Source organism: Acanthochromis polyacanthus, chromosome 8, assembly GCF_021347895.1.
Source record: "Acanthochromis polyacanthus isolate Apoly-LR-REF ecotype Palm Island chromosome 8, KAUST_Apoly_ChrSc, whole genome shotgun sequence".
In the NCBI taxonomy this organism is placed as follows: Eukaryota; Metazoa; Chordata; class Actinopteri; family Pomacentridae; genus Acanthochromis; species Acanthochromis polyacanthus.
Window position 1 is genome coordinate 38,374,478 of NC_067120.1, and position 27,062 is coordinate 38,401,539.

The 27,062-nt window shown below is 37.9% G+C and overlaps 2 protein-coding genes across 3 annotated transcripts in view; both read right to left on the reverse strand.

Moving 5' to 3' along the window:
- Nucleotides 1–1,565: 1,565 nt before the first annotated feature.
- Nucleotides 1,566–13,818, reverse strand: prmt7 (protein arginine methyltransferase 7). Of its 2 annotated transcripts, XM_022220131.2 has the most exons (17): nt 13,545–13,816; nt 11,744–11,780; nt 10,855–11,004; nt 10,503–10,611; nt 9,604–9,716; nt 9,283–9,512; nt 8,381–8,561; nt 8,149–8,276; nt 6,911–7,049; nt 6,739–6,822; nt 6,609–6,656; nt 5,299–5,388; nt 4,874–5,035; nt 4,638–4,712; nt 3,601–3,761; nt 3,236–3,332; nt 1,566–2,309 (listed from the first exon to the last, which is right to left on the reverse strand). In XM_022220131.2, the coding sequence occupies exons 1-17, from the start codon at nt 13,634–13,636 to the stop codon at nt 2,151–2,153; spliced, it is 2,055 nt and encodes a 684-aa protein (XP_022075823.1). In that variant the 5' UTR covers nt 13,637–13,816; the 3' UTR covers nt 1,566–2,150. The 2 variants fall into 2 exon arrangements, with proteins under 2 accessions (XP_022075823.1, XP_051807780.1); XM_051951820.1 differs by lacking the exons at nt 1,566–2,309; nt 3,236–3,332 and having other exon boundaries at nt 3,611–3,761; nt 4,625–4,712; nt 13,545–13,818.
- A 2,913-nt stretch (nt 13,819–16,731) lies between these two features.
- exoc3l1 (exocyst complex component 3-like 1) overlaps nt 16,732–27,062 on the reverse strand; it is a 30,348-nt gene continuing 20,017 nt past the window's right edge. Inside the window, exons 7-17 of the mRNA XM_051951819.1 lie at nt 25,529–25,722; nt 24,493–24,711; nt 24,213–24,283; nt 23,363–23,480; nt 23,066–23,191; nt 22,638–22,738; nt 22,037–22,153; nt 21,649–21,919; nt 20,058–20,213; nt 18,743–18,876; nt 16,732–17,537 (exon numbers count right to left, since the gene is read on the reverse strand). Coding sequence (XP_051807779.1) covers nt 17,351–17,537; nt 18,743–18,876; nt 20,058–20,213; nt 21,649–21,919; nt 22,037–22,153; nt 22,638–22,738; nt 23,066–23,191; nt 23,363–23,480; nt 24,213–24,283; nt 24,493–24,711; nt 25,529–25,722 — 1,694 coding nt within the window. The 3' untranslated portion in view covers nt 16,732–17,350. The remainder of the gene's footprint in view (nt 17,538–18,742; nt 18,877–20,057; nt 20,214–21,648; nt 21,920–22,036; nt 22,154–22,637; nt 22,739–23,065; nt 23,192–23,362; nt 23,481–24,212; nt 24,284–24,492; nt 24,712–25,528; nt 25,723–27,062) is intronic.

Genomic DNA, 27,062 nt, shown 5'->3' on the forward strand with positions numbered 1-27,062 from the left:
CGAGTTTATACTTTTTTTTATCTGATCTGTAGCTCAGTAAGTTAGGCATTTACTTATGGAACTGCAGGTTGATGGTTCAAGACCAGACCCTTCTTAAATTTTCTGAAAAACTTAGACAAAGAAAAAAAAATTCCAGTGGTGGGTCTTGATCCTGCTACCTTCCACTTGGTGGTCTCTCTTCTTACCCCCTGAGCTAAAGCTGGGGAACATAATCTGCACTCACTCAGATACTTATTCTTCTTTTTTTATTTTTGCACATTTATCATCTATTTCTGGTCATTTTCAAGTTTGTTTTTTTTAAACTTGAGTCTTGACTCGACCATTTTTCTCAGGAGGTTGGACTTCAGCCTTTGTGCTGGAGGGTTGAACCCTCAGTTCCAAGACTTTCCAAAGCCTCCAGACCTCCCAAGTCCTCAGGACCTGAGCTTTCACACAGTCTGAGGGCTGAAATGTTCTCAGTCTCACAGTAGATCTCTGTTAGTTTGAACCTTCAGACAGTTTGAGGGCTGAGGTTTTAAAAGTTTCTCAGTACTTCTGTGTTTGAACTTTGTGGTTAACAGAAGCCTTAAAACTTGTGACCATGAGTCTTGATTTCACATTTAGACCATCCATCTGAGTTCTTCTCAGACCTTCACCTGTGGGTTCTTTAGAAATCCTGAACAAACTTTGATTCTCTTCACTGAACAGTAAAGTTTGTGGAGATCAGAAGGTAACATTAGTTTGATCGATGCCTTCAACTACTAGTAGACTTTATCTGGAAAGCAGTTTTCTGAAATGAGCTCTGAGTAAATCTGTCCACAGTCAAACCAAGAACACAGAAAGAGGAAATGTTTGAAGAAACAACTTGATGTTTTCATTTCAGACTAGAAAACGCTTTAAGACCTTTCTCTGTTTTTGCTCTTTTTGATTATTTTATCGTCTCTTCTGTTTAATTTGATCTTCTAAAGTGTAACTGGTGTCTTTTCAAATGTTTTGTCTTTAGTTTGATTCTTCTTAAATGTTTAGTTTTGCTCTTTTCTCACCTTTTATTCTTTTCTAACGTCTGATTTGATTTTGAAATGTTTTGTCTTTTTAATGTTTGTTTTTTCAAATATTTTATCAGCTTGTTTGAAAAATTTCCTTTTCTTTCTCAATGTTGAATTTTTAAATTAAATCTTTAAGGTTTTTCTTTTTAAATGTTTCAATATTTAATATTCTTCTGTTTCATTGTATTTTTTCATCATTAATAATTATTTCATCTTTAATGTTTAAAAAGTATTTCATTTCATAATTACATGTTTTGTATCTCCTGTTTAATGATCTAATTAAATATTTTGTCTGTTTAATGTAATTTAATATTTATTCAATATTTAATTTTCTTTTTAAAAGTTTTATTGTATTAAATGCTTTTTTCCTTTGCTTTTTTTTTGTAGTTTATTTCTTTAATCTTTTTTTTCTGTCAAGATTTTAACTCCAACCTTAAAAATGAAACAAACCCTTAAATCACAATAAAAATATTTTTGTTGTTCCCACTAAAATGAATCTGGATTCGCCCCTGAATAATTACTCATTATTGTCATTTTGGATCATTTTTAATCATTTTAGAACATCTTTATTTCATTTTCAGACACAATACCAACTTGGTTTGGAAATTCAGCACTTTTTGTTTCATTTTCAGGAATGAATAAATAAAAAATGTGCGTCTCCTGGATCCATTCAATCGTTCTGTCTGTTTCCTCACCAAGCTTCTTGACCTTTAGAGTTTTATTTCTAGAGACTTTGAATCCTACATACGTCTTTCTAGGTAAAACATTTTTACTTAATTCACCAAACCAGGTCTGGAAACATTTGAAATCCTGAAAATTCAACAAAAATATTTCACAGAATTTAGGTTTTAGGTCCCAAATATGTGAACAAAATCTGAGAACTTATTTCCTGAATTCTCCATCTCAAGGTTTTAGTAACTTCTCTGCCTTCATTGTACAGATTAAAGGAGCCAAAACACTGTGTATTAAAGCAAAACCTGCAATTTCCCTTCAGTTTTCACCCCAAAAACAACAGATTTCACATGAATAATGTTCAGTCTGATGACAGCGTCAGCTCCGTTCTGGAGGTTCATTTCTGTAAATCCGTTCAGTATAAAAGCTAAAAGGTGAAACTCAGCCGTCAGATCACTGAGGCGTGACCTTAAAGTCCATCTTAATGTCTCCTAAACCGGGTTCGAAGGTGAAGCTGTAAGAAACCGCAGATCTGCCGTCATCTGAACTCTCCACCGGCGTCCTGAGGAAATAAACTCCCTGTTTCCTGTGTCGGCTCCAGACACAGTCGCCCTGCAGGAGGATGGAGAACAAGCACAGGTTGAAGATTTCACCCTGTAGTTCAGCTGGAGGTGCTAATCGTGTTCATCTATAAGCTCAATAACGTCATAAAACAATGATTCTCAGCGTATTAGCCCCACGGAAAACACCGATTTATATTTCAGAACTTGTTTACTGTTCTGTGAATCATCCTACGACCCCTCAGATTGATCTGCTGTCCCTTCAGAGGCCCCCAAACCACCGGTTGGGCACCACTAGACTAAAGTAGCTCCACCTCCAGCAGCTACTGAGCTTCTTACACATTTAAAAGTCTATTAATGAGCCAATAAAGGGCCTTTCAACCGGTCCTGACTTTAATTTTCTGCAGAATTCAGGTCTTTGACTTGTAATTTATCTTTTTTTCATTCTGGTGTTGGAAGTGTTTTCACTATGATGACATTTGAGGCATCATTTGTTTCTCTTCAGCTTATAAAATCTAAATATGTTTGGTTTAAGTCTAAAATCGCCAAAGCTCCCAATAAAGCCTGTTTTTGTCTGTTTTACGGGAATATTTCAGTGCTCTTCACTATTAGGTGACAGGAACGGATTTATCTTTCCCAAAATACCATCTAGATGGATTTACAACCAGAAAACTGAAAAAAAATATAGAATTTCTAGAAAAAGTGGCTGAGTCAAAGATAAAGAATGCCAATAAATAAATCTTGGTTTTGAAGAGACTTGTCATAAACTTGTGTCGTTTTTTATGAATGATCACTGCACTAGATCATTAAGATGACATCAGTGTACTAAACACTCTGCTGGGATTTGTTTCTAGTTTATATTAAGTCAAAATTCTAAAAAATATCCTTATAAATATTTGCAGTTTATGATTTAAAAAAGTTTTAAGTAAATCAGAGGCAGCTGAGTGATCAGGATGGAATAAACCAAAGAGGACTGACCTGCTCACTGATTGGTCCAGTCAGACCGGCACTGACGGTGATGTCATCAGTCAGGTGGTACTCCATCCACAAGGCGACGCCATGGCAACGACCAGCCCTGAAACACACTGCTGTTACTGACCCGACAACTGAATGTAAAAACCTCTGAAGACACAAACAGCCTCTACCTGAAAACTGTTTATTATCAATCACCATCTACAGACTGCTGATTGGAGATCAATAATGGAAGATATTGGAAAAACTTCACACATAAAAGAGCTGGTTTCTCTTCTACTTTTGTCTGATCCTTTAAATTGTCCACACCAGTGGTTCTTACAGGAGATAAAACACAGATTAAATGGTGATTATTGATTAACTGTCTCCACCTGATGAATGGTAGCGATCCCTGGCTGCTGATTGGCTGCTGAGGGACGCTCTGGGTGAAGTCGAAGGTCATGACTGATTCGGACTGAGTCAAGGCCCGGCAGGGATACTCCCACAGAGGATGAGGTTCCGCCTCACGGGACTCACGGAAATCCAGAGACTTCTGCGGAGACACCGGAGATCGATGATCAATAAACCAATAATCAGAGTTTTATGGATGATTTGCTCTTATACAATATTTTATAATGCACAAACTAGCGATGGTATGGATTAATTGACTGATTGCCATTGATAAATAACCGATTAACCAATTTGTCAGAAGAAGAAGAAGGTCACGCATGTTAGATATCGTATCATAGATCAGATGTAGTTCCTGGTTGTTCCACCAGGTGGAGCCTCTTCCTGTTTAATACTGTAGAGACCAGAGGCGGCGTCACCCAGACTACAGTTCATGTTAAAGCAGAGAGCATTGTGGGAGTTTAGCAGCAACGGGCACCATGACGAAGACTTCTGTGGAGGTTAATGACCTCCGACCAGAACTAACTTTCACGAGGACGGCATTACTACAGCCAATTAGCTAATAATACAACTGAGCCGAACTTGTGGAAACGTGCTAATGTCACACAAATGAGGCTGAAAATAGTTCAATCCACATCTGGATCCAAGGCTACTGAATTGATCCAGTGAAGGGATGCAAAATATGCACAAAATGACTCAAAATGACCAAATTTTGATGCAAAATTAACACAAAAAGATGCAAAACAACCAAAACTGTTAAACAAAATGACCAAAAAGTGGCGAAAATTACAACAAAATGATTACAACAATCCAAATGAACAAAAGTGATTAAACATGTTTAACTTGTTTAATCCATTGCGAGGGTCATAAGAGACTCGTAGATGTTACACTAAGAGATGTCCATTTTTGATCATGAATTTTAATTGTCTCCATGATTAAAATATGACAAAGCAGGCGTCATTGGGTGTACAAACTGACCCATGACAAAACCACAAATGATTTTCAAACCTTTGAGTTTTACCTGGACCATTTCGTCCATGGGAGTGACGTCGAAGCCTTCACAGGTTCCACACGGAGCTCTGATCCTCCACAAATCCTGACAAACACCAAAAAAAAAAAAACACACAAAAACAACACAGGTTCATTTTTAAGGTTTTTTCTGAGCAAAATCTGGCAAAAGAAATTTCTCTGGGCTTTATCTGGTCCTATTCTAGATGTCACGGAGGCAGGTAAAGCTCGTCTAGAACATTTTTTCACCTGGAACTCCACGGCCACCACGTGCAGGGAGGCAGATCCAGGCAGGATGGAGGCGTCGGGTCGCAGGAGTCCGGACAGAGCAGAGCGACAGAACCAGAAGAAGAGGGAATGCCACGGCAACAGACTGGTGCTGAAGTAGGGTTCTCCGACCAGAACCGAGATCTGGAGTTACACGTTAGTTAAGTTTGGTTAGAAGACGCACAAAAAGACGAGAATGGATCCAGCAGAGGATAGACTTTAAATCACTGGGGCTTCAAAATGGGAAAAAAAAGGTGCAAAATGTTCAATCCAGACTGGTGTTATGTCTCCATAAAGTCCCTGTAAGCTGGAGCTTCATTTCTGGAGATACTACAGGATTAATTTAGTCATATATTAAAATCATAGAGCTTGTATCAAAGCGTTTGGCTAAACTTTAGCAGACCAACCTGTTGTCCTCCCAGATCACTGCTGGTCAGCTGGTCAGGTCTGATCTCCAGCAGCTCCACTCCTCCTTTTATCGAGTTCACGTCCAACACCTGAACACAAACAGGATTCATCAGAGTTCAGCATTCCTCTGCTCATATACAGAAATACTCGAGTTTAGATGTTGTATTCTTACACAGAAACACTCTTTGAGGACCAAAGAAACTAGTGGGTTAGAAAGGCATAGCTTGGAAAATCCAAACTGAATCTCCATGTAATCTCCTATCTCCATGTTAGGAGATACAGGAGAATCAGTTTGGCATTGTGCGAATTGAATCGCGTTTCCCTCCCGGGAAAGTTTGGCACGGGAGGCGGGAGTGAATGCTGCGTCATCTTCAGCGCCTGGATTACCCATAAAACACCTGCGCACCTCCCGTAACCAAACACAAACATTCAAGATGGCGACCGCAACACATCGATCTTTTACCATCGCTCTTTCTTCTGTTTTGAATGAGCTGGATTTGACCTTAAAACCACAGCAAGAAGTAGCCGCTAATCGTTCAGAAGGAGTCTTTCGTTCCGTAGCCTTTTCAAAAATAAGTGTTGTACTTGAGAGTACCCCATGTATTCGCAGATTTTTGTGACAAAAACAGCAGTAATCATTCACTGTGACGCTTTCTCGGCTGCATGCCATTGTTGTTTGGACTACATGGACTTCAAGGTCGATTTGTTTGTGCGTCACATCCGTGTTACGCTGATTGGTTCTTTCTCGTTCAAGCTGCATTTGTTAGCCCCTCCTTTTTGAAATCGTCTCCTATCATCACAATGCCAGACTGCCTTTACTTGTATTTATATTAATACATAAATAAAGTCAGTCTGGATTTTCCAGGCAAGGAAAGGCAGGTTATCTTTTAAAGAAACTACTAAAATTACACCATTTATCAGAGCTAGAAACTGTGAAAACAAAAGAAAGTGTCAAATGTGTAACTTTGTGGTGGTTTTCTACTAAAATACAGTCTTTGGTCGACATTTCACCAACTTTTGAGGCTCGAACATCAGTAGAATCTGACCAGACAAGGTTCCAGTTTTTTACTATTTTGACACAAAATCGTCCAAAATTACTCAATCTTTTTCTTAAATATGATTAAAAAAAACGTCCAAATTAACTCAATGTTGTCCAAAATAACAACAGCAATGAATAATTACTGGACCTGAAAAATGGAAACAAAAAGTTTTAGCACTTCAAACTTTTCCACAGAGCTGCATCTAAAACTGCAAAAACACCACAGAGCGTCTAAACAACGAGGTGAAGCATCGAGTGTTTGTACTTTACCTGTTCGATCACCTGTCTGGACATCCTGGAGTTTTCTAAAGAGAACACCTGAGCAGAAACAAACGTCCAGTCAGTAAATCAGAGTTTATTCAGGAAGCTCCAGTTCATCATCATCATCATGTTTAATCACCTTTTTAGCTCCCAGCATGTGGGCCAAAACAGGAAGTATGCTTCCATCACTGACAGACAGGCAGACGCTGTCGTCTCTCAGCACCTGGATCCACACATTATACCGCATTTACTACTACGTTTATATTTATACTACAATATCTTTTACTACACTCTTATTTAAACACACTTACTCTCTTCAGAGCGCTGACGTAGCTCTCTGTCCTCCGTCTGTCGTTCAGTTCTCCAAATCGAGGTCGAGTCCAGACCAGGTGAGCCTGACAGGTGCAGGAGGGCCGAGGGGGCGGAGCTTCAGTCTGAGGGATCTGCTGGCTGGAAACAGAAAAGATTATTAAACAGAAAATCTATGAAATCTGACAGAATCTCCACAGAATCAGACGACCCTGAATCTAAAGACACACATGTGGGAACATTTCCAGTAATTTTGGACAATTTTCATGCCATTATAAACTATTTTTTGACTAGTTTTGAACAGTTTCTGAGTAATTTCCAACAATTTTAAAATATTCTTGGACAACTTTAACGTTATTGTCAAATCAAAGTCATTTTTGTTCCATTTGGAACAATTTTTAAAGTAATTTTGGACAAACATTGAAAAAATTTGGATGATTTTTGCATAATTTTGAACATTTTTCATAACATTTTGAGCAGTTTCTGATGAATAAAAACATTTAAACTCAATCACAGCAGATTATTTTTATAACTAAAGACAAAAATCTGCACATTTTGTGTCATTCTAAATTTTTTGGTCATTTTGTACACTTTTCTCAGTAATTTCAAACTTTTTAAAATGATGTTATTGTCAAATCACAGTAATTCTGGATAATTTTGTGTAATTTTTGACAACTTTTGTGAACAATTTTTAAGTCATTTTGACAAATATTGAAAAACCTGGGATACTTTTTGTGTAATTTTTGACATTTTGATCAGTTTCTTGTCATTATATACAACTTTTTTCTGAATCCTTTCCAACAATTTTTAAATAATTTTGGACAACTGTGATGTTCTTGTCAAATCAAAGTAATTTGGGACCCGTTCTGTATAATTTCTGACAACTTTTGCGCCACTTTGACATTTGTCAGTTTGGTAAGTTCTGAAAAATACTGGACAATTTGAGTCATTTTGACCATTTTTTGTGTCACTCTGAACCGTTTTTAGTCATTCTGAACTATTTCTGAACAAATTAAGACCATTTTTTTCTCTAGAACCAACTGTGAGCATCAGTATTATGGGATGTATCGTAGCTTGACTTCTAGTTCAAAACATTTCAGGCAAATTAGAGACGGTTGAGCTGAAATTTGTCTGAAGATTTGATGATTTCAGAGTCCAGCTGCTGTTCTTCCTGAAGCTCCTCAGATTAAAGTGATGCCTGGGTTCTGTTGCGTGTTGACTTTTACACGCGTGTTTGTACCCGAGCGGCTGCAGACTGAACCACAGACTGTAGTCGTCGTGACAGACGGTCAGTCGCAGCTGGTCGCCTTCGTTCACGCTGCTCTCAGCCGGCAGGAAGTAGACGCTCTGCATCCAGTGATCCCTCCACTAAACAGGAAACATCATCAGAACCTTCAGAAGCTCCGCCTGCTTTGTATTCAGAGTGAAACTAAACATGATCTGGATGTTCCTCCGGTCTCTGAGGATCTCACCGGAGCCGTCTTGGGTTCTGGGTACGTCCAGCTGGGAGCCATGCTGCACACGATGCTTCCTGCAGGATCCATGTCCAGATCCCACCAGGACAGAACCACCTGAGCCCGACCCCCGGACCGAGCAGAGAACTGGGAGGAGTGGGACTGGAAGGAGCTGCTGACGGCTCTGCTGAAGTCCACGCTGAGGAGGAGGAACAAGAAAAAGAAGATGGATGTTAGAACAGACAGAACCAGGACCAGAACCAGAACCTACCTGAACATGGACTAAAGTGGACCCTAAAACCTGAACATGGACTAAACTGGACCCTAAAACCTGAACATGGACTAAAGTGGACCCTAAAACCTGAACATGGACTAAACTGGACCCTAAAACCTGAACATGGACTAAAGTGGCCCCCCCTCCTACCTGAACATGGACTAAACTGGACCCTAAAACCTGAACATGGACTAAAGTGGCCCCCCCTCCTACCTGAACATGGACTAAACTGGACCCTAAAACCTGAACATGGACTAAACTGGACCCTAAAACCTGAACATGGACTAAAGTGGACCCTAAAACCTGAACATGGACTAAAGTGGCCCCCCCTCCTACCTGAACATGGACTAAAGTGGACCCTAAAACCTGAACATGGACTAAAGTGGCCCCCCCTCCTACCTGAACATGGACTAAACTGGACCCTAAAACCTGAACATGGACTAAAGTGGACCCTAAAACCTGAACATGGACTAAAGTGGACCCTAAAACCTGAACATGGACTAAACTGGACCCTAAAACCTGAACATGGACTAAAGTGGACCCTAAAACCTGAACATGGACTAAAGTGGCCCCCCCTCCTACCTGAACATGGACTAAACTGGACCCTAAAACCTGAACATGGACTACAGTGGGCCCCCCCTCCTACCTGAACATGTGCAGAACGGGTCCCAGCGGGGTGAAGCTGCTCGGGTCCACCTGGCTCAGCTGGATGTCGCAGACAGAATGAGCTCCGGCGCATCGACCCACGGCCGGCGGCGCCGCCAGCACAGACCCGTCCACCTCCAGAGGCTGCAGCTGAGACCAGCTCCACAGCAGCTCCGACTCCACCAGCTGGGCGAAGACCGAGGCCCGGTGAGGAACCGCCTCACAGCCCTCCTGGACCAGAACGTTCAGCAGCGATCATCAGTCAGTCAGAAGGATGCGGGTGAATTTAACGTCTCTGCAGGACTAAAGTCTAAACTCTGACCTGGACCAGGTTCTGGTGGGCGTGTTCATAGCTGGGTAAAGCTCCTTCACCGATCAGCTCCGTGTCAAACAGCTCCGTGATCAAGATGTTGGCCTTCTCCTGCATGTCTCCGTCTGCAGCACAAAACAGAAACAGAATAACATCCATCATATGTTCACCGCTTAACCCTCATCAAGGTCACGGGGGGTGGAGTCTGTCCCAGCTGACTGAGGGTGAAGGAAGGGACACCTGGACAGGTAACAGTCTGTCACACAGACAGACATTCACACCTACAGACACTTTAGAATCACCAGTTAACCTCAGCATGTTTATGGACTGTGGGAGGAAGCTGGAGAACCTGGAGAAAAGCCACGTATGTACAGAAGAACACGTGAACTCCATGCAGAAAGATCCCAGGAAGGGCGGGACAAGAACCACGGATCTTCTAGCTGCAAGGAGACAGAACTATCCACCACTTCACCGTGCAGCCCAACAGAACAAAATAACAATGAAAAACTCTAAAATAAAAGCTGAAAAATTTAGGAGCAAAAACCAAATTAGTTTCTGAAATTTAAGTGAAAAAAATCAAACATTTAAGAGCAAAAAACATGAAGTTGGAAATTTACCTGAAAAACACAAATATGAGATTAAAATAGAAAATTTCTCAAGCAAAAGTTACAAATCAAAGATTAAAAAATATATTGAATAATTTATGAGACCTTAGTGAGTCAGAATTCTAAATAAATTCTTCATTTATTTGTTCACATTAAACACGCTGAGACTCAGTCGATCTGAGGGACTTTAAGTTTGTAAATGTGGTCAGAGAAAAAAGTTTACATTTATTTAGTTCAGAGATTTGTAAAGTAAAACAGACAAAAATGCTCCTCATCTTTTTGAGAGCAACAGTTTTATTCTCTGACCTGGACCAACGGTGACGTCCGTCGAATGTTTGTTGATGATTTTAATTTTATCAGAAAATCCGTTTTTCTTCACGATGCTCTGAGCAGCTTCAGCCATCGGACGGAAAACCTGCAAAACACAGAATAAAGGAAGTAAACCGGGTCTTTAGCACGACAGAATAAACTTTGTTCAAATGTGTATCAATCAAACTTTATTTATATAAACTTTGCATACAATTAAAATGTGACACAAAGGGCTTTACAACAAATAAAAACATTAAAGTAAAAACAAGAAAAACCCTCCCACCCTTCATATGTACATAAACACACACTGACTGTACTTCAGTGGAATAAACTTTATTTAAATCTGCACCTCGACAGCGTAGCAGAAATCGGCCCCGGCGGTGGCGGCCATCATGGACAGAAGTCCGGTTCCTGTTCCGATGTCGAGGACGACGACTTTCTGACCTCGAGCTTTAACTCTGCTGACGGCGGAACGGATTCCTTCGTAATATTTCTGATTCTAGAAGAGGAAAAAACATCTGTTTGCATCTAACAAACACTCAGTCATTAACAGCTTTATCAGTCAATTTGTATCTCAGAATTTGAACCAAAAATTTCAACTGTGTTTTATATTTGTGACTTGGAAAGTCAAAGTTTGGACTTTTTAGTCCATAATTTAGACTTCAAAGCTCATTATTTTGATGTTTTAAGTCTAAATTCTGACATCGTCTCATAATTCTCACTCAGAAAGTCAAAGTTCTGACTTAAAGACGTCATTTTGACGTGTTAAGTTTTTGCTGCGTTTTCTAACTTCCACTTAAAAAGTCAAAGTCGTGCCTTTTTTCTCTTAACTTATTTATCTCCTAATTCTGACCTAAAAAAGTCAAAAATTTAAATGTGTTTTATAGTTAAAAACTTAGTCAAAGATTTGAATTTTAAAATTGTGATTTCCAGAGTCAAAGTTTAGCTCAGATGTTTCACTCTTCAGGCCATCATTCTGACATATTAGGTTAAACTTTTGACTTTGTTTTATAACTTTCATTTATTAATTTAAAGTTTTGACATATTTTATTACAAAAATTTGACTTTGTAATCAGAATTTTCACTTTTGTTTGCTTAATTTAAAAAGCTAGTCGTGTAGGATGCAGGAACATCACGATCTTCATTTTCTTTCCTCTCAAACTGAACATATATGTGATACTGATCGATTATTATCAAGAACAGAAATAATTCCAAGTCCAGAGTGAAGAAGTTCTCACCCTGTCGTGGTCATGCAGCATGTCGGCGTAACAGGACCTGAAACACAAACACATGAAGAAATACGTGAATGGGAGAGATTTGTTTGTTTGTTTCTACAGTTTAGTTGTAGCCCAGCCGCGCTAGACAACCCAATTCTCTGTCAGGGAGGGTCTAGTTACCCTCCATAAGGCTCGAGGCTGGATTCTCCTAAAACTGACCGGACCAATCACCATGAAGTGTAGAGTCAGAAGGCGGGCGTAACAAAGTGACAACAGAGGCGTGACGATTCTGACAGAAACAACCGGCGCACAATAAACAGTTATCTTTGGACTCGGCTTTGGCCACAGCCCTTAAAGATTTGAAGCTAAAATTCAACTTGAAAGATAAACAAAGGACGGCACTGAAGTGTTTCATTGAGAAGAAAGACGTATTTGGACTTATGCCGACGGGATATGGCAAATCCTTAATATACCAGTTGGCTCCGCTGGTTGGGAAGCTAATGGGACTTAGCCACAATCCGCCGGTGCTCTAGGAACTACGTCAGCCTATTCGTTGTGCTGATTGGTTGTATACCTACCCAATTGCTGCAGAGTGATTTGATAGACAACCTTTTAGCCCGCCTCCCTCCCTGTCGAGCGGTCCTAGACCCTTGTGCCTTCAGACCTGGGTCTAGCGCGGCTAGGCTAGTTTAGTTCAGGACTTTAACACAACACTGACTCACGGTAAAATCAAACACAACAACAGATTAAAACTACTAAAAACTAGAAAAGCACTCGGAAAGCGCATACCTCCACCATGCCGTGTGTCTGTTTGTTTGTCTGTCCGTGTGTGTGTGTGTGTGTGTGTGTGTGTGTGTGTGTGTGTGTGTGTGTGTGTGTGTGTTTGTGTGTGTGTGTGTCTGTTTGTCTGTTAACAGCATAACTCAAAAAGTCATGGACGGATTTTCACCAAATTTTTACAGGATGTCCGGAAGAGCACAAGTAACAATCGATTAGATTTTGGAGGTGATCCGGATCACCATCTGGATCCAGGATTTTTTTGAAGGTCTCTCAATTGGACAGAGGTAACTATCCAAAAAGACGCTTTAACACATAAATGACCAAAGAGAAATTAATGTCTGAAACCATTTTACACCTTCAACCGTCTCACACAGAAAAATCACAAATCCAACAAATAAAACATAATAATAATTTTAGTTCTTTTATCTCAGAATTTGGACTCATTGAGTCTAAATTCTGACTGTATCTGATGATGTCAACATCACCAGTAAAAACTTTTTACATTTAAAATTCTTTTTAATTGTGATTTTATCTCATAATTCTAACGCAGTAAGTTTGGAGCTCAGAATTTTTACTTTTTATGTGATAATTTATTAAATAACTTTACATCTTTACTAAATTTATTTTGGTCAGTGAAAGCTTTGACTGCACGTTTCACAATTTTGACTTTTTTTTCTGAAAACTTTGAAGCTCACAATTGTTACGTCTTGTGTCACTATTAAGAATTAATAAATCAAAATCTCACTATGAAACTGTTATCAATAATAATCAACTCTTCATGTTTATTTTTGGATAAATTGTCAGAAATGTGGAACATTCAGAAGAAAATTTCCTCAGAGTCTCTGTGATTCTAAACTTTTCTTCTTCCAAATCTGACAGCAGTTAAAAACACTGATTAGACTTAAATAAACCCCAAAGCAGCATCACTAATAAACCAGCATCATTACTAAACCCTCCTGGACCTACCTGACCATTTCCTGGAGGACCTACCCGGCTATCTATCTCCTGGAGGACCCACCCGGCTATCTCATGGAGGACCTACCTAGCTATCTCCTGGTGGAAGTCGTACTCTTCTTCCTCCACCCAGTCCAGAGATCCGGTGCTCGGATTCGCTCTGCCGCAGAATGTCCTCATCTCGGCTGCAGCCACAGCGACGCTCCGCTGAAGAGAACCGCAGAAAAAAAACTAAACAAAACCCGCTGCTTTTACCGGAAAAATAACAATATTCTCCCCAGAAACAGCGGACAAAAACAGCTTCACAGAAACAGCGTTGCTCCGAAGGAAGCCGCCATCTTGCCAGTGACGTCAAACTCACAAACTCCGGGTCACATGACCGGACTCGTGGTCGATTTCTATAAACTTTGTGTATTTTTGTCTTTATTAGATAAATAAATAAATAAATAAAATGGACATAAATTTAAAAAAGACATTAAACAGACAAGGGGGCATAAAAATGACTATAAAATAAAAAATGAAAAAAGTATAAATAATAAAAATAATGTCAATAAATAAGTGTTTGGGTATTTGGGGGAAAATGCCACAATAAACAAAATCTGACTTTTTTAGGATAACTTTTTAAATAAATACATATTATAAAATAAAAATGAATTTGTATTATATTAAGTTAAATTCAAACAATCAAAATATTATTCTAATACATATATATATATAAATTATTTAAATAACTACTAGTAGCAATAATATACATTTTTTTATTTATATTTAATAATGAATACATTAACTTATTTAATTAATGTATAAAATTTATATATAATATTTTTGTTTTTTTAAAGAATGTATTTATTTGACTCCATGAAAGTAGATTTTTAAAAATTATCAAGTTTTCTTATATCAACAATATAAAATTCTTTAAAAACTGACAAACACAATTTATCAAGTGAATGTTTCTGTTTCTTATTTCTAATTTATTTATTTAATTCATATTTAAAACCTTTCACGCTGTACAAAACATCTACCACATTAGGTTTTCTAATTATAACAGCAACTGTATAAAATGCGATAAAATCTGGAGTTTTTTCATAAAAAACAACACAAGTTTATTTCATAACGAATTTATTTCAGTATTTATGGAACAGAGTTTACGTTGTGCTTTAGAGGGCAAAACAAGAAAAAACATCATGTTAAAGGAAGAATCATAAATACAATAAATATATTTTAGAAAATCAAAAAAACATTCAGTATAAACAGCAAAATTAAAAAGAGGAAAACATTGAATAAAATAAGTGAAGATTTGAGATTTAAATGTTTTTGAGGAATGAATTAGCAGCCAAAGGTCTCCTGAATATTCACCGTCCAGAAGAACCTCAAAGAAAAAAAACCGTTTAGTTCAAAATGTTGTGAATCTGATTGAATCTGTTTATTGGAATTTAATATCACTTTTATTTTATTATGCCATTTTATTAACTTTTTTCAACACTCTGGGCTTCCTCGGACATCAGTTCAAAGATGTTATAGTTTTTCTTTTTTTTTAAATTTCCCTGTAGATAAACAATAACTCTGGGACTGTGTATAACATAAACATTGTATTATGGACACAAACTGATTTTTCTTTTTAAATCCAACTTTATTCGACACAGTTTTATCCATTTAGTCCACTAATTTATTATAAAATCTGTCAGAAAATCTAATTAGAGGTGGAAAACTCCCTTAAAAAAAAAACTGTAAAGGGGGTAAAAAGCTAGACAAAGCACATTAACTCTGATATATTTGGTCCATGCAGGTAGTTTATGGGTTATTTAGTGAAATTTTGAGATATTAGCCTCTAAAAACTCAGAGTTAAACAAAGAGTTCTTTAAATAAAAACAGAAAATTGACACTTTAAAGCGACATTATGTAGTTTCTAAACAGAAAAATAATTACTTCCTAAAAATGACCAAATAGTCTGTTTATTCGTCTTTTACTGCTGTTAAATTAAATTTCAGTCTTCATCATTAACAAAAATCCCATCACATTCACTGTACATAAGCTCATTTTAAAGCTGCATCACTCTGTTCGGTGATAAAAATATTAACTGAACTGGGGTGTGAAATTAAATTGGACATTCAGCTGGAAAAACCAAAACAAGAAGCAAATAAATATGAATAAACGTCAATAAATCTGTTCAGAAATTACAGGAAAAAAACAAAGTTGCCTGAGATTTATCACATTTTTAAGTTTTCTTCGTCACAAACAGGAGCTGCTGATAGATAATTCAGATGCTTTTATTGTGAAAAACTAGAGGCCAGAAATTGTTCTTAAAGGAGCAGCAGCGTTTATCTGGAGCTGACTTTAAAACTGAATATTTTCTTGGTGATTTTAATTAATATAAATGCTCCCAAACAGGCATCTGAGCCCTCTTTTAAATAAATTAAAAAAAATCAACAAAATAAAAACATTTATCAGAGCCAGAAACTATAAACGTGCTTTGTTTTTAGATTTTCAGCTTTTTGTGGGTCTTAGAATGATTCATGTGCGATGAACTGTTCTATCTGGAAAGACAATAAAATCTATTTAATTAAAATCACTTCATTCTACATGTTCTCATTCAAAAATTCACCAAAATTTAAGCGTTTACGCAAATCAGATTCAGTGAAAAACAAAAAATGTTCCTCCTCCTGATGCAACCGAGAAGTCAGGAATGACTCAGCTGTGACTAACAGCCACATGACAAAAAATCAGAGCGTTTTCAGGTTGCAGCATGGCTCAGAAACAGTGAACAGAGGAGCAAGTTGTTGAAGATACATTCAGCATGGTGAAACATCTTTCTACAGATGATGAAATGCAGCTTAAAACTCGTCCAAAATGATTTAAATTCACCTTAATTACTGAAATCTTGTTTCAAATGACAAATGTCCAGATATTTTCAGATACTTTAAAGTAAGTTGGGAGCATTTTTGAGTTATTTTTGAACAATTCGTGACTCATTTTGGACATTTTTTGCGACTTTGGACCAATTTTCACTCACTTTGTATAAGAACTAATAGTTTCAGACTAAAAATTAAAGCTACTGGATGAATAAAATAAAGTCAGCATGGCTCAGAAACAGTGAAGAGAGGAGCAAGTCGTTGAAGATACATTCAGCATGGAGAAACATCTTCCTACTGATAGTAGAAGCTGTAAAAATGTAAATAGTTGATTATCTACAGCATGTGGAGCCTCCATTTTCCCCCAAATAACACCGGTGGACCAAAGAAATTCAATATTTTAGTGTTTTTAACTTTATCATGCTGAAAAAAAACACATTTCTGAGTTCATTCTGTTTCCATAGAGCTGCAGGTCTTTAAATGATGAGAGAAAGGAACCTACAGTGAGTAAAAATGAGACAGAAACACCCAGAAACTGCAAGAAATGACAAAATTGACTAGAAAATGTGCTAATTTGTGATATTATCTTTTATAATCTGTTTGGAAATTGATTTAATTTTTTTACCCAGATGGTTAACAGAGTGTTTAAAGGCTTCAGAACAGCTGGAAGATAAAATACAAAAAAAGAAGATTAAATACCTGAAATGTGTCAAATTCACTTTTGAGGTGAGAGGGAAATACTTTCAGAAGCTCTAGAGGGGCTTAAATGTCCAAAATTAGGGGAAATGTGACAAAAATTAAACTTTTTGAGGTTTAAAGGGTTAAATAAAATCACTTTAGTTTTAGAGATGTGATGAATTTCTGTTTTTTTTTTGCTGTTTAAATCTGTTAAGATGGAGGAAAAAAATGATAATTTAAAGCAATAAAGAACCTCAGACCTGAACCAGCAAGTCACTGGCCTCTGGTGAACAGAGATCAATCAATAAACCTATCGATGGCTGGATCAATAACCTGAGCAGAAGCCTGACGTCTACAGTGAACGGCTCTAAGCACACTTGGCGGTGGGCAGGCAGAAGGCCATGGTGGACGGAGGAACCAGGATGTCGCTGAAGATGGGTCGGTACCCGGCCGGCAGAGGGGGGGCGCTCTGCTCCAGGAGGTCCAGGACCGACCCTCGGACGTCTCTGGAGACGTCTCCACGGACGTCCAGCAGGACCGAGACGTGTTCCTCACTGAGAAGACACATCAGTCATAAAACACCAAACACAAACACTCAGACTGTTAATCTGCAATAGTTTTCTGCTTTTAGGCTTTAATTTTTAGACATTATTCAGGTTTTTGTTCTTTTAAATTCTCCACTTATTATTTAGGATTTTTTTTTAAAACTTTAGTCTTAGTAAATATTCAAGTTTCTTACGTTTTCTCTGATTTTTTTTTTCTTTAATCACAGAGAATAATAAATGTGTTTTTGTTTTGCTCTTAAATTTTCTATTTTAGACATTTTTCACTTAAATCTCAGTAAATATTTATGTTTTTTTTGTTCTTATCAAATAATTAAATAAGATATTATATCCCATGTTTATACATTTTATATCAGAATGTCTGTTTTTGAAAATGCAGGGATTTTTTTTTTACATTATTTTCTTAAAATTAACATTTATTTTATTATTTTATTGTCTGGTTTTATATCATATTATTTGTATTTTTATTTTACACTACCACTGTTTCATTTCATGTTATTTCTACATCAGTTTTAATTTCAGTGGTTTTATTGAATAATTTCACTTTTATTTCATATTGTTTTTTTATTTTGACTTCATATGTTCACATTTATTTAATTATGCAGCTTTCTATTTCATAATGTCACTTTATTAATTCATAATGCCCCTTTACATTCCACATTCTTGTTTTTTATTTAGTTTTATTGTATATTACATTTATTTAATCATATACCTTTTGTTTCATAATGCCATTTATTTCATGTCACGTTTTACTTCATAACAGCATGTTGATATCTCAGTTTATTTCCTAATCTAACTAATGTAATTTTATCTGATAAAGCTCTTTAAAATGCCCCTTTAAGGACATTTTAGTTCATAGCATCACTTTTTATTTCACATCACTGACATGATAACTTGATTTAATTTAATAAAATCCCAGTTTATAATAATTTAATTTTAAAATTGACTATTTTAATTATTTTTATTGTGTTTTTAGAACATAATTCTAATTAAATGATGTGTATTAATTGCCTGAGACTCCAACAAACAGACGTCAGACCACGCTCATATTATCACGTTATTCTGCAGATGGAGCAGCCGCTTCTCCTGTTAGCTTAAACCAAACATGTCATGAGTGAACGGTGTTTTATTTTTACACACAGAACAGCCACTTGTGTTACATTAAACCACTAAAGGCAGCAAACAGGTGTGGTTACCTGATGTCAGGATATTTTGCTGCCAGTCCGGACACCTCCAGCGTCAACATGTTTGGGTCTTTGAGTCGGATGAAGTCGGCGATGACGGGAAGCAAAGCCAAAGGATTCACCTCAGGAACCGAACCTTCAGCTTCCTGTCAGACAGAAAACTGATTTTAAATCAGGCAGAAACCAGAAGTTCTGGCTGGAGCTGGGAGTTTATAGCCTAGACGCGCTAGACCCAGCTCTGAAGACACAAGGGTCTAGGAACTCTCAACAGGGAGGGAGGCGGGCTAAAAGGTTGTCTATCAAATCACTCTGCAGCAATTGGGTAGGTATACAACCAATCAGCACAACGAATAGGCTGACGTAGTTCCTAGAGCACCAGAAATCGGAAGATGCGGTAGTTCGGTGAAGCCTTATTTATACAGTCAATGGGTGAAGCTCAAGTATATTACAGACATGTTAACAGAAAGATTATTCAGAGTCGGTGCTAATGGAGCTCCACGACTGTTGTCGTTTTTGTTGTCGACCCTGGCAGAGAATTAAATTCGTTGCTGTGGGTTGTCTAGCGCGGCTAGGCTAGGGAGTTTATAGACTGTAGGAGAATTAGACACTCAGACTCTCCACTAAAAAACAAAACATACGGAAAATATTGTGGCGTAAAAACGTCAAATTATTTCCTAACGTACAATATAGAGTTTCACTTATGAAAATATTAAAGAAACTCCTGATATTTCGTGAAATGATTGAAGATAAAATAATTTAAATGAGATAATCTCATGCATTTAATGCCAGCTACTTTTATATTTCACTTTACTTCATAACAGATTATTTTTTAAAATATTCTATAAAACTGTTGTATTTTGTCACGTGATGATCTCAACATATATATAATTTATTTCTAATGCCATATTTTTTTACAATGCCACTTTATTATTTCTAATTGTCATTTTTTAAATTTAATACTAGAATTTTTATTCCATAATGCCACTTTTTAAATTGTATATATGCAATTTATATTTTTCTTCAAAACAAAATATTTTAAATTCTTTAATGTCACATTTTCATTTTTAAAAGCCACATTTTCAAAATTATGTCACATCATTATTTATAGTTTTCCTTTATTTTATAGTATTTTTATGTCTTCCTGTTACTTTTTTATGAAAAACTTTGAGGCTCTGTGGTTTTAAATTAGTTGAAATTTTACTGTAAAATCAGCTTTCAGAGCTTCGAACAGCAAAATCTGTAGGAAAACACCACGATACTATGAAGTGATTTAATGAACTTTAGTGGATGATTCCAGTTAACATTATTTTCTCCTCCACATCCTCACCAGACTGTGGAAGATTTCCCTGAACAGCTGGTCGTCCTGTAATATCTGCTGAGCCAGCTGCTTCCTCTCGTCGGCGCTGCGACACACCAACCTTTTCTGCATCAGAGCTCGAACGTATTCGACCACCGTGAGCCACTGAGCTTCTTCCTGCAGACGCTGGAGAGCAAAAAATACAAGAACGAAGCAAATCAACAATATTATAATTGACTATGGTTGAGTCAATACAGATTCTAATGATAGTTCCTGATTTTGAAGTTTTATTTTCAATGTGCGGCTGTTTTTGAAGTCACAGAGGCTGAAAACACTCAGATCACACATCACTGAATGGATTTGATCACGTTTGCTACGATAAAAAAAGCTGTCTTAGTTTGATTTAACCTTCTGGCCTGACGTCATTAGACGCCACAGAAGTCTTTGTCGTGGTGCCCCTTTACCAGCTAAACTCCCACAATGATCTCAGCTTACCAACATGAAACTGCACATTTTATCTGGTCTGTAGTCATAAACAGTAAGGGCTCCACCTGGTGGAACAAACACACACTACACTACACATTTGATCCAGGATGCCAGGGATACAGATCAGGAATTATTTTCTTAATTAATAGAATTGTCCATTAATTATCAATGAACTAATAACACAAATTCAACATTTGTCCTGTGTCAATATTGCTGTTTTTGTCAATAAACGCTTGATTTTGGCTGCAAATGTGGCAGTAATACATAAACTACTGGTCACTTCCATTTTGTTTTCAGTAATAATTACTGGTTGGAGGGCATTAAACGCAACAGAAGCCTTTGTCATGGTGCCCCTTTGATAGCTGAACTCCCACAATGCTCTCAGCTTACCAACATGAAACTGCCATTTAAATCTGGTCTTTACAGTATTAAATAGTAAGAGGCTCCACCTGGTGGACCAACTAGGAACTACAGCTGATCTACAATATAGCATTTACTGACATGCACGACCTTCTTCTTCGGCCTATTTGGTTAATATATTGGAGCAGATGTTCCTGATTAAATAAATTCAACCTACTAGGAATGTTGCATCTACTGTATTCTTTGTTTACATCTCGTATCACGCACGTGTCAGAATAAAATTGCTTAAGTTGCATCAGGACGCATCATTTAAAACATAATAATGTTGGCTGGAGGTCATTAACCTCCACAGAAGTCTTTGTCATGGTGCCTGTTGCTGCTAAACTCCCACAATGCTCTCTGCTTTAACATGAACTGTAGTCTGAGTGACGCCTCCTCTGGTCTCTACAGTATTACACAGGAAGCGGCTCCACCTGGTGGAACAACCAGGAACTACAGCTGATCATACATTATGGTTTATTATCTCAGACAATGGTTTCAGTTTAGAACTCAGTATAAATTAACTATTAAATAACTGAGATTCAACAGGGGAATCAAACAACTTGATGTCCCTAAAGATTAGCTGAACAATAATTTACATAGCTTTTAGATAAATATTCACTCTGAGAAATCTTCATATCTTTGCTGCCAACATTTACAAACTCTCACCAGGTTTCATCAACCACTGACTCGGTACAGAATGTCAGAACCTGGTCCTACAGAGCGATCCTGGTACCTGTCGACATGGCAGTCGGACTCTCCCGTACAGCTCCAGGTGATGCTCCAGAACCCGGCAGAGTTTGGGTGTTGGGTCTCCCTGGACCAGCCAGGGTCGGGTCAGCAGGCCGGGCAGGAAAGGCTGGAGCTCCAGCAGCAGCTGATCCATGACCAGGCGACAGGCCCGACGAACCGCCCGGTCCAGAGCCGCCAGAGGGTTGGGAGGAGTTCTGGAGAACCGACCGGCCGACCGGGACGACTGCTGCTGCTGGAGGCTCTCTGTGGACTTTCTGGACCAAAACAAGAGACACTGAGCTTCTGTAAACCTGCTAAATAAGCTGATCTCAGTCAGTGAGGAGTTAAACAGTCTGAATCCTTTAAAGAACCAGAACTCCTCCAGAACCTACTTGAGGATGATGCAGTTGCTGATGGAGGCCAGCAGATAGTGGAGGTAGAACTTGCTTTTGCTGTTGTTCGGATCCCTGCGATGCTCCTTCCCAAAGTCCACCAGAGCTTCCCGAAACCTGGAGGCCAAAGGAAGAAAATTATTATTTATTGAGCTTATTGTGCATACAAGTTCCTTGCTTGTGTTGTATCTACTCTCAGACGTACGTCGCTTTGGATAAAAGCGTCTGCCAAATGAAATTGCAGAATTGTTGCATTCTGGCTCAATAAAGCTTGACGTTTGTCATCTTATTCTTAAATGTATGAATCTTAAATGTTTTTCCCTTTAATCTCAGAGATTATTCATGTTTTCTGCTTTTAAATTTGTGAGGTTTTAATGCACATAAAGTCACAATATGGTAGTACGGCTGATTAAAAAGCGAGCGTGCAAAAGAAGAACAGAAGAGGACCCAGGATAGATCCTTGTGGAACTCTGCAGTTACAAAAAGTCGACAAAAACTGTAACTCAGCTTTCACTGGGCGGCTTTTCATGTCTGGATGTGGAGATAAACAGATGGTAAATCATGTGAGAATCCAGCAGAAACCCAGCAGGCAAACACTCACCTGTTCAGGAGGTTTTCCATCTCGTACAATCCCATCTGGATCGTCTGATCTCTCAGAGACGCGCCAATCATCAGGGCCACCCGGGCATTCTCCTCTAGCATCTAAAATAGACAGAAAATAAAACATTTTACTGCTGGAAAATCCACTGAAAGCAGGGAGTGTTTCATGCTGATGAAATTAAATAATGTCATTAAAACTGTGTTTCCGGGGAGTGAACAGGAGGATTACTGTGATTATATTCTAATTTAATGAGATTTGTGGCTTTTAGAATGAATCTACAGAATCTTTCATCCTGGCAGCTTTTATATTTACAGTATGACAAAACTTCTACCTTTTTAACAGGTTTCAGCTGCAATATTTGTCATTAAAGTTTGGAAAATCCACACACTGTTTGTGTATGTATTGTGTTACTTGTGCAGATTGTGGACCTGTGTGATGATGGTCGGCAGGCTGGTTTGGTAGAAACCTTCGTGGTCGGTATCCGGCTCCTGATCTCGCTGCCAGTCCTGCAGCTCCACCTGCAGAGCTTTATGCATCCATTCAGACACACTTTTCTGCAGCGGCAATGACAGAAACACAAATATTTTACACTTTTCTCCACAGTTTTAACTTGTACATGCAGAAATATTCTAATATCTTCTTTCTTTAGTTACAAAAGCTGCACACTAAAGCTGGAAAACTTCCCAAACTGTGCAGAATTTTTGTTAAATTTAGTGTTAACTCACCCGAACGCTCTGGACGTATTTGTTCTGCAGAAGCTCGAGTCCTTCGCTGGAGATTAAAGGTCCCAGATCTTCTCTCTCCATCTCAGCCACCAGCTCTGGGTGACCCATCATGTCTGGGCTGCAAAAACAACGTAGCTCTCAGATTTGTAGATATCTTCTCCTCAAAGTGACATTAAACCTTTATCTACACAGAGATTCAAACATCTGCTCGCTTTTAGCAACGTCAGGACGTTAAATCATCGCTGTAATGCAGCGTCTTTGACGTTTTCTGTGATTTCTGGTCAATAACAGCTTCTATCTTCTCAGATTATTTCATTTTAATGGATTTCAAAGGAAACAACAAAAGACAGAAAGTTTTATTTTTGCTTCTTATGATCCTCAGGAGTCCTTTCGCCCAAATCTGCAGCTTGTAGCTGAATTTTTGATAACAATTTTCTAACAAATAGTAAATGTTTCTCATTTGATGGTAATAAAGGTGAAAAAGTGGAAAATATTGGAGAGAAAATGTGCATTAAAGCTAATCAGCAGCTTTTAAAGTGAAACTAAAATGAGATTTCCCATTTTTTTTATTTAAAATGAAGAAAATTCATGTGCAAACACAAATCTGGAGTCATGCATTTATTCTGGTCAAAAAATGACATTAATCTCAATGCAAATGCAGCTTTACAATACAGAAATGGTTTAAAAAGACAAAAAAAAAGCATACATATTTTTAGAGATTGAAGCAGAAACTCACAGATTCAGGGGCAAAAACATGAATATTCTCTGAGTGAAAAGTGATTTAATGATTTATTTGCCTTTCTATCTAAAAAGAGTTTTCTAATCCAGACTCTGCAGGTGTGAAACTCACCTGTTGTAAATGTGCAGCACCCAGTTAAGAACAGCAAAGATTTCTCCACTTTCCAGATCCCAGCTGCTCACCTGGATCATAAATATCACTTAGACGTGAATAACGAGGCGGTTATCAGTTAAAAAAGTCGATTAAAATCTTAATTAATCTACAAACACCACTTGATGACCGATACAGAGCGAATGACTGCTGATTAAAACTCTTCAAACACCATATTTAGGGCAGATAGCTCTAAATACATGAGCAGAAAATGATATAATGAGCTCTAGTGTTTGTTTACCTGAGCCAGGTGTGTGTGCAGACAGCGGTGACTGGCCCTCAGGTAGGCTCCGGTCAGGTGATAATGTGGAGGAACACAGTGCTCCAGCAGGTGGCGCACCGTCGCCAGGTCGGCCATGATGCCGTGCTGCAGCGCCGACAGGTGACCGGCCAGACCTGGACCTCTGGTGTGAAGGTAGGAGACGCTCCGGAACCGAGCCGACACCGCCTCCTCCAGGACCTGAGGACCAGGAACGCTTTAACCCTTAAAAAGCCGGGACCGAGAATACTCGTTTCCGCTTACTTGTACACACAGCCGAACCCGAACATTCTCGGCTCAACACGTGTGACTTGTTATGATTGCTAATTAACATAAAATATGCACACACCGTCGACCAATGGTAAGATATAAACATTGACCCCAAATTTTCTTATTTCAAACGATAAAGCCGTATGAGCCGTTATAATGAAGCCGCAATTACGAAGCTTTTATCGGGGCCGTGGACCGTAATAACACGGCCGAAATTCACAATGGCGAACATCTACGACAATGCCACCTCGCAAGACTTGATCGATATTTTTATGGATTAGCTGGTTTTAGTCTATGTACTTCTCCAGAAATATGGCTGTACATGCAAATATATATAAAATAACATTGCCTTGTAAGGGTTAATCTCAGGAATCATTCAAGTTTTATGAAACTTTTGGTGGTATTTCTGTCAGACTGTAGTATTTTAAACTTCTAGATTTGTAGTTTCTAGCCCTTTTCATGTTGATAACATGATCTTTTTCAGTAAACCTAAAAAATTTCCTCCATTTATCCACAAAGAAAAGCCAATTTAAGCAGAGTTTAACCCTCTAAAAATCGATAAGATGTTGTTGTCCCCGCCCCTTTCAGGAAGAAAACTCTCTCTGGCTTTAACTGCAGATTGTCATCAGGATTTCGTATCATCAAAATATCCTTTGGTTTTATTTTACAGAATTTGAGATGGACTAACCAACTCTAGTTCTGTTCCTTCAGTACCATCTGTTGAATCTGTGCTTTCAGAGGTTCTGACCTGGAAGAAACTGGTCCTCCAGCATCGAGGCCGTCCAGGAGGCAGCGGCCGTCCGTTGGTTCCGGATCTCTCCTCCAGCAGAACTCGGTCCAGAGCTTCTTCTCGCTCCACGATCCTGACGGCCGAAACAAACGGCGTCGGGTTCTGACGGGCCAAAGCCAGAGAGCTGCTGACCACGGCCCACAGCTCCTTGGCTGCAGGGATGGAGGAGGATTAGAGGAGAAACGCTGGTTTATTTATTGGATATTTGTGGAAGCGTGTATTCACTTTAATTTCAGAGAGTGTTCATGTTTTTTCCTCTGAAATTTGTCAGTTCTTATCATAGACATTTTTTATGTTAATTTTAAGGAATATTAATTATTTTTGCTTTTAAATTGTTGCTTTTTTTCTTGGAGATTTTTCACTTTAATCTCAGTAAATGTTAATGGCTGTTGCTCATAAATTTTGGAGCTTTTACCTCAAATTTTCCATGACAATCTCTGATAATTTTCCATTTTTTTTGCCACATAAATTTGTGTGTGTGTGGGGGGGTTCCTTAGAAATTTTTCACTTTCTCAGTAAACATTCATGATTGTTGTTTTCCACTGTGTTAGCGGTTCCATCAGAAAATTAACCAAATCTAAGGTTAGAGTTGTGATATTTCATCAAAAACACTTTCAAAAGTTGGCCAAGAAAAATGAATCTTCAAAAATCAGATTCTCAGAGAATATTGACGTTTGTTGCTCCTAAATTTGTCAGTTTTTACTTTAATTGAACTCCATGTAAATATCAGAAAATATTCATGTTTTTTTTTCTCAGAAATTTTTCACTTTAATCTGAGTAAATATTCATGATTGCTGCTCATGAATTTGTGAGTTTTCCCCTCAGGTTTTTTTTACTTTATCTTAGGCATTACCCTAAATATTCATGATTTTTGATCTTAAATGTGTGAATTTGTAACTTGCTTTTATCTCAGAGAATATTCATGTAATTTTTCTTACATTTGTAAATTTTATTTTTGACATTTTTCACTTTAAGGATCATTAATTCCAAATTTTATGATTTTTTTCTCTCCAAATTTTTTTGCTCTAATCTCATATATTCTTTTTTTTGCCCTTTAATTTAATTATTTTAAAATAAACGTTCCATTTTATTCGCTACACATGTATGTTTTTGCTTGTAAATTTGTGTTTTTTGTTAGAAGCTTTGATCTCAGAGAATATTCATGTTTATTTGCTCTTAAATTTGTGAATTTTCTCACTTAAATCTCAATAAATATTTTTTTTCTTAATAATAATGGATTAGATTTATATAGTGCTTTTCAAGGCACTCAAAGCGCTTCACAATGGATCCATTATTCATTCACTCACACATTCTCACTCTGGTGGTGGTAAGCTACATTTGTAGCCACAGCTGCCCTGGGGCAGACTGATGGAAGCGGGGCTGCCTACGGCCCCTCCGACCACCACCAACATTCACACGCATTCATACACCAGTGTGAGAACAGCACTGGAGGCAAGGAGGGTAAAGTGTCTTGCCCAAGGACACAACAGCA